Source organism: Elephantulus edwardii, unplaced genomic scaffold, assembly GCF_000299155.1.
Source record: "Elephantulus edwardii isolate Elephantulus edwardi_28Jun2011 unplaced genomic scaffold, EleEdw1.0 scaffold00046, whole genome shotgun sequence".
NCBI lineage: Eukaryota > Metazoa > Chordata > Mammalia > Macroscelidea > Macroscelididae > Elephantulus > Elephantulus edwardii.
Genome location: NW_006399796.1, coordinates 16080269 through 16088397, shown reverse-complemented (window position 1 = coordinate 16088397; position 8129 = coordinate 16080269). Strand labels below are relative to the sequence as shown.

Genomic DNA, 8129 nt, shown 5'->3' with positions numbered 1-8129 from the left:
GACTGTGGAAAAGACCATCAATTACTCATGTCCAAGTTCAAACTGAGGCTCAAGAAAATTAAAAGAAGCCCAGTAGAACCAAAACATGACCTTGAGTCTATCCCACCTGAACTGAAAAATTATCTTAAGTATAGATTTTAGGCACTGAATGCCAATGATAAAAACCCAGAGAGCTAAAGGTCATTACAAAGATAGAGAAAGAAAAAACCCAACATGGATGCTAGAAGAGACTGAAAATTGCACTAGAGCATCAAGAAGGCAAAATAAAGAGATGCTGAAATAAAAAAGCTGGACAGAAGATTTCTAAGGGCAGCTTGAAAAGACATAGCAAAGTATTATAAAAAAAATTATAGAGAGGTGAGAATGAAGAATGAAAAGGGAGGAGTTTGCTCAAAATTTCTCAAGCTAAAAGAACTGACAAACCCAAGCCTTGAGTTGTAATACTTAGAGGTATTATGGGCAAATTTTGAATGATCTAGGTAGCAACAAAGATGCAAGGAATACAGTCACTGTACAAAAAAAGAGAAAAATTGGTCAACATTGAAATATTTCAAGAAGTTCCATATAATCAAAAGCCAATGGTAATGAAGGAAGAAATTTAAGCTTCATTTAGGGGATGTCACAAAAACTAAGGCCCCAGATATCAATGTGATACCAATTTCAACTAACAACAGATGTATTCATGGATGTACTTACCAGTTTATGCCAGAAAATTTGGAGAACTGCTGCCTGGTTAACTGACTGGAAGAGATCCATGTTTGTCACCATTTCCAAGAAAAGTTATCCAACAAACATGTGGATATTATTGAAAAATATCATTAATATCACATGCAAGCAAAATTCACGGATATTATTGCTGATATCAGATCAATCATAGCTGAAATCAAGTATCAGAAGAGTGTCTATTTGTGCTTTATTGATTATGCAAAGATATTTGGTTGTTGATCATAGCATATGACTAACATTGTGAAGAACGGGAATCCCAAAACACTTGTGTTCATGCAAAACCTATACCTAGAATGAGAAGCTGCTGTCTGAACAGAGGAAGGGAATACTACATGACTAAGAAAGGTGTGGATTAGGGTTTTATCCTTTCTCCATTCCTATTCAATGTGTATTCAATAATTGGCTGAGCCAATTATTCGAGAAGCTGGATTCTCTGAAGAAGAATGTTTTATCAGAGTAGGAGGAAGACTCATCAACAAGATGACTCTAATCTTGCTTGCGGAAAATGAAGATTTGAAGCACAAGTTGAAGATCAAAGACTAGAGCCTTCAATATGGATCCTCTCTCAACATCATGAAACAAAATGTGCCACCAAAAGATAGACAACATCATGATAGATGGAGATTAAAACTGTCAACAATTTCATCTTACTGGGACCCACAATCAATACCCTTGGTATCAGCAGTCAGATCAGAAGACATTTTGCATTGGGGAAGTCTCTCCAAATTACTGGTTCAGATCATGGTCTTTTCCATCACTGGCTATGCATCTGAGAGCTGGACAATGAATAAGAATGACAGAAGAAATGATGCCTTCAAGCTGAATTGTTAGAGATCTGAATATCGCACGGACTGCCAAGAAGGCAAACAGGTATGTTATTGGGGAAAGTACAGCCAGAATGCTCTTTGAAGGCAAAGATGACAAACCTTTGTCTCACATACTTTGGGAATGTTGTTAAGAGAGGCTATTCCTTGGTAAGAGACATCATGCTGGGAAGGTGGAGGATCAGCCAAAAAGAGGAAGACCCTCGGAGATGGACTGACATGGTGACTGCAGCAATGAGGTCAAGTAGGTCAGAGAAATTAAGAGGATGGCACAGGATAGGATAGGTTTCAGATCTGTTGTTTATAGCATTACTATGAATCATACTCAACTCAATGGCACTTAACAACCACCACCAGCACCACCTTTTGCAGTCTGAAACTGGTCAAGTGTACAATCAGATGCATTAATAATTGGTGAATGGAATGAAAAAGTTAAAAATAAGTAAGAGGGATGGATAGTTGGAAAATATAGTCATGGTGACAAAAATGAGACTGGTAATAGTATGATGAGATTTTTGTACAATGAATGATTTATTCTTTGCAAACACTTTTTAAAAAACACATTAATGGCAATAATACACATGAGCTTCACCTGATGGACTCCACAGTAATCAGATTTACTACATCTGTGGAAAGAGACACTGCAGAAGCTCATTACCAAGAGTCATAACCAGGCCAAGGGCTGACTGTAGAAAAAACTATCAACTACTCATATGTAAATTGAAGTTGAAGAAAATTAAAACAAGTCCACAAGAATCAACATATGACTTAAGTGTATGCAAACTAAATTGAAAAAACATCTTAAGTACGGATTTGTTGCACTTAACACTAATAACCATAGACCCTGTTTGTTCCCAGGGTCGCTGAGTCGTCCTTGACTCAACAGCATTTAATGACAACCACCACCACCAAAGACCCAACGAGCTGTGGAATGACATCAAGGACACCACCCCAAAAGAAAGCACAAGATCATTATAAAGACAGGGAAGAAACAAACAGCCAAAATGGGTGTTGGAAAAGACACTGAAGCTTGCACTGGAATGAGGAAAAAAAAAAGGGGGGGGGGAATGCTGACGTAAGGGAGTTGAACAGAAGATTCCAAAAGACAGCTCAAGAAGACAAAGTATTATACAGAAATGGAGTTAGAAAACCAAAACAGAAAAACAATTTGTTATTTCCCAAACTGAAGAACTGAGGAACAAATTGAAGCCTTTTAACTGCAATACTGAAAGATGCTATGGACAAAACCTTGACTGATCTAGAAAGCATCAAAAAAAGATGAAAGGAATACAGAGAATCACTCTACCAAAAGAACTAGTTGACTCTCAGAGATTTCAGAAGTTCTGTATGAGCCAAGAGCCAATGGTAATGAAAGAAAACGTCCAAATTGCACTGAAGGTACTGGCAAAAATTAAGGTCTCAGGAAATGCTAGAACCTCAGCTGACAATCATTCGACAAGCCGGATTCTTGGAAGTAGAACGGGGCATCAGTAAAGGAGGAAGATTCATCAACAACCTGTATTATGCAGATTACAAAACCTTGCTTGATCTGAAAGTGGGCTTTAAATGCTTGCTGCATAAGATCAAAGTCTACAGCCTTCAATACAGACTACATCTCAATAACATTAAGAAGACAAAAATCCTCAATACTATTGATGAGTAACATCAAGGATGGAGAAAAGACTGAAATTGTGAACAACTTCATCCACAATCAACACACTTTGTGCCACAAGTCAGAAGATCAGGAGATGTATTAAATTTGGCAAGTCCAATGTCAGGACCTCCCCAAATTACTGAGGAGCAATGATGTCATTTTGAAGACTAAAGTGTGCCTGATTCAGGTAACGGTTTTTCCCATCACTTGCTCTGCATGCAAGAGCTGGATAATGAATACAGATGACAGAAGAATTAAGATTTTGAATTGTAGTGTTGGAGAAGGGCACAGACTATCTTATGGACTGCCAAGAGAATAAACAGATACGTCCCGCGAAAACTGCAGCCAGCATGTTCCTTGGAGGCAAAGATGACAAAGCTTTGTCTCACACACTTTGGGCATGCTGCTAAAGAGAGGCTCTTCCTTGAAGGAGGACATAATGCTGGGAAAGGTGAGGTGAGCAAAAGAGAGGAAGACTGTCAATGAGATGAGCTGACATGGAGATAGCAGCAATGGGCTCAAGTATATCAGAAATGATGAGGATGATACTGGATAGGACAGGGAACTGCTATTCACAGGATGATTATGAGTTATACTCTACTCAATCGCATCTAACAACAACAAAAGAATTCTTGACCACCAATAACCAGTTCATAAAGAAAAATGGGATACCATATATTATTATTAAGAAATTAGCATTTTAAAAAATCATTGTGTAGACTTCTGGGAAATCAAAGTCTTATTTATTTACGACGTGTTTACATACTTACAAAATTGGTGTTATCCAATACATCATTCTGCATAGTATCTTAAAAGGACCACCACACACAGTGACAAAAAAAAATCTAGATCTCTTAATGAGTAACTCAACATCCTTTAGAACATTAAATGTTACCAACATGGTATCACAGAATACCTGTTTAGATTTTGGTTTATTATGAAGGAACAAAATAACTTCAGTACATATTAATTTAGTTGAACCCTGAGTATATATTAATTTGCATAATTCTGAATAAACATATGCAACACTTTCTTTTGTACTCACCTACTTAGCTAACTACACTACCGTTAGCCTATATTTGGCAATCTCAAATTTCTACTTCATGAATCTCAAAGAAGAGACGAACAATGAATAGGGAAGTATTAATGACAAGAGACTCAGAAGACAGAACTAAGGCTTTTCTGTCACCACAGGTCTGTGGTACAGCTCAAGATTCTCAATACTTGATAGCAGAGTGTCCTAAATGGAATAATTTGACTACCTTCTGACAACTGCAGTCGCAGTTACCTTTTCTGCAGTTTTCCTGTTCTCTTTGGAATTATTTCATTAAAACAATGTGGATAACTTGGTAACGTCTCAAAAAAAAAAAAGTAAATAAATTCAAGTCTGGAAATTAAAAACGAGAGTAGGAAAAGAACAAGGATGGAGGACGAGGTAATTGGGAAAGGCAACTGAGGCTGCAGACACAATGACCCCCTTATTTTATGACTAAATTCAACCATTAGAAGACTGCCAGGATACAGTGGCCAACAGTATGCTAAAGTTATGAGTTACTTTTTTTGCTTCATCTAAATTCAGTCTCATATACAATAGGGAAAACACAGGATTAAAAAATAAGTAAATAAACAAGAGACTGGGTAAGCTAAATCAGTCATAGTCTGATGCCTTCGAAAGACAACTAGGACAAAAAACGACTCAGAGAGGCAGATCCACACCATGTATTTCTCTCTTCCATCTGTACTTTTCTAATTCTCCTCATCACTCACACAGATCCAAAGAGGAGAAGGCTCATAGGTTACCAGGTGCAGGAAAATTATCTGGCTTCAACCAAGCCTTGGTGTAACCCTGCCACTACTCTTTGGGGATTGATACCTATCTGGATATCAGTGTTTGTGAGTCTATTTAAACAATGCTCAAAAATATCAAGTAAGATGTATAAGTCTTGTTTAAAGAAAAATATACAAGTTCCTCTATAATTTGTAAAATTTCCCTATAATGAGGGGGGCAGGATGATGGGATATTAGTAGAAATGTTTCCTTAGTTCCTGAAGGATGACTTGTCATCAGACCAATGCCACGATGTAATACTGTTAGAAAAGAGTAGCTTTTAATTTACTTTCAGGGGGGGATTTTAATATAAAAATAATTTTAATAAAAAAACAAAAGGTAAAAAAAGCAAATGGTAGAGAAAGGCTCTCTTTTTCATTCACAAAAGAAGAACTCATAGAAGAAATTTTCAGTTAAACAACACAGGAAAAGGCTTCTGCCCCTATTACTACTAGGTAAAAACACTGCTGCAACTGGTTACATCATTCTGTCTCTCATTTTGTAATGATAAAAGAGGTCTGACTCTGTCTGAACAGTCACAAAGCAGTGTGTGGAAAATGACACACCTCATCAATACTTACTCTCTCATTTTTTGGTAAAACAAACAAAGAAAAAATTGCTTACAATAATATTTTCAATACAAAGCAAATCTTACATGTAAAGATAGTGCAGGGCAAGAGTTTCTTAACCAGGAATTGTGCTCATCCTTTCATATCTTGGGAAGCACAGAATAAAAAAAAATTAAATTACATTTATAAATGAGAAAAGTTTATTTGAATTTGAAGATACAGAATTCAATAGTATAAGAAAAATTATTCAATTTTGATTTATAGAAATCTAAAAATGATAAAATATATTACTGGGGACGGGGCTCTCACTAAATACAAACATAATGAACTAAATAATCTAGATTGAATATAAAATTGTCTCTTTGAAAATTTCCAGAAAAAAGTAAAGGCAAAATGGCACAAATTTAGAAAAGTAGTGCTTAAGGCAAACTAACAAGTAGCCTTAACTAAACTAAGAGGCATACAATCCCATCAACAAAATATTTCTTATTAAAAATTTCTGTTAAAGTTTGGAGAATATGAATGGCATAGAAACTATGGCTGTTATCAGTTGATACTTGGAAGTACTGAACAGCACTATACAAAATAGCATGAATACTGCTGATTTAAAATACACTTGAGTCATTTCCCACTCAGTTATGGAGCAAGGAACAAAACAGTATTGGTGATCTTTTTAGAAACCTGTAAGATGCCAAAAATTAAAATAAAGTGGTTTTTCTGCCTATGTATAGATGAGGGCAAAAAAGAAAGCAATAAATTCAGATATTTGGGCCTGTGTTATTAAAAATATGCTTAAAATGTGCACCATCATCGAATGAGCAGGTGTGTCAGGGAAAGCCGTTGAGCACACTGCTTGGCATCAGACCTGAGGTCATATGCACACAAAATGCTTCATGGACTGATGGGGAAAAGACAGATGATAAGTTAAAAGAAATAATGCTTTAATAGAATAGTCAGTAAACATGTTTTTCATTATCTATGTCTTCTCTAAAAACAAAAATAATCAAGTATAAATCATTAAATGTCTTAGTACAACACTTTCCACCTTATAAATTTGATATATCAAATTGTGCTGTAAATATATTTACATATTTTCTTTTTTTGAGAATTATGGCATATGAAATTATATAATCTTAAAAAGGAGCTGTTTCTTTTCATGTGCTAGAATGATGCCATGCCTTTCCATCAAAAGAAAAATTTCAGCCTAAAGGAAAATTACAAAAACACCTGGATTCACTAAAGCTATTCAATGTAAAGAAAGTACAAAATCTTCTTTTACATCAAGCAAAGAGAGGAAAAGTCTCCGGATCATATCCCAGCTTCTCTCACACGGTCCTAGGTGGTAGGCGCTGCTTATACATGCCTGCTATTGCTTTGGCTGCACTGTAGATCATCTGCCGACGAGACATGCCTGTAAAGGCTATGTGCCAATCAGTCCGGCTGACATTTAGTAAACTCTTTTCAAGGACTTCGCCCACTGTTACCAAAAGGCCTGACCACCTTAAATTGTAGTCCGGGGGAGTCAGATTTTGAGCCTATGAGAAAAAAAATGAAGTAAATATTATTTTTTCTTATTTAGAATATGTTTCTTTTTTAAATATCACTGGAACAAGCTGTGTTACTAAGTGGTATTTCAAAGTCTCTCCGGTTGCTTTTAATACAGATTATGATAAATACTAAGAAACACACTAAGATGCCAAAAGCAATGAAGCTATAAAAAAAAACAAGAAAACAAATCAAACAAATTACTGTACACATCTACTTTATTTAAAATACATATATTAAGTTTATTTTGTTGGTCAAATATAACCAAAGCCTTATGACACCATCTACTACCAGAGTCAAGGGATTTAAGTTCTGGTTTGATATGCACTGTTATTTCTAGCTAATAATTGAATTAGGTCTAAAATGAAACTATTACATGAACCTTTTTAGAGTAATAAAATTCCCGCTAGGAAGAGGTGAAACTTAAGGCTTTAATGCATTTACAAAGGAGGTGCTTAAATAATTTATAGAACTCCATTTCAGGAAAGACATTAACATCTAAGTTAATGTTGTAAATTGGGTGCTATAAAGTCAATTCTAAATCATGATGATCCCATGTGTCCGAAGAAGAACTGCTCCAGAGGGTTTTCAAGACTGTGTAAGCAAATCTGCTGTCAGAAGCAGATCACCAAGTCTTACTTCTTTTTTTTTTTTTATTTTATTTCATTATTTTTTGTGTATACCGTCAAATCAGATCTGACTGGTAAAGGAGGAGATTGTTCCTCCTTCTCCAGCAGAGCATCTGGTGGATTCGAACAGTGTACCTCTGAGATTGCAGTCTTACTTCTGAGGTGTCTCTGGGTATGTCTGAATTGCTAACTTTTTGCATGGTTAGCAATCAAATGCTCAGCTATTTACAGGGACTAATGCATATGGAGTATTAAGTGAACATTCAGATTAAGACAGACTAGGAAGAAGGATTGGCCACCCACTTCTGAAATAGCAGGCCTCTGAAAACCCTATGCACAACAGAACACACGCAGA

The 8129-nt window shown here is 35.9% G+C and overlaps 1 protein-coding gene across 1 annotated transcript in view; it reads right to left on the bottom strand.

Moving 5' to 3' along the window:
• Positions 1 to 6925: 6925 nt before the first annotated feature.
• Positions 6926 to 8129, bottom strand: part of PRRC1 (proline-rich coiled-coil 1) — a 35734-nt gene continuing 34530 nt past the window's right edge. The window contains exon 8 of the mRNA XM_006886032.1: positions 6926 to 7135. Within this exon, the coding sequence (XP_006886094.1) occupies positions 6926 to 7135 (210 nt within the window). The remainder of the gene's footprint in view (positions 7136 to 8129) is intronic.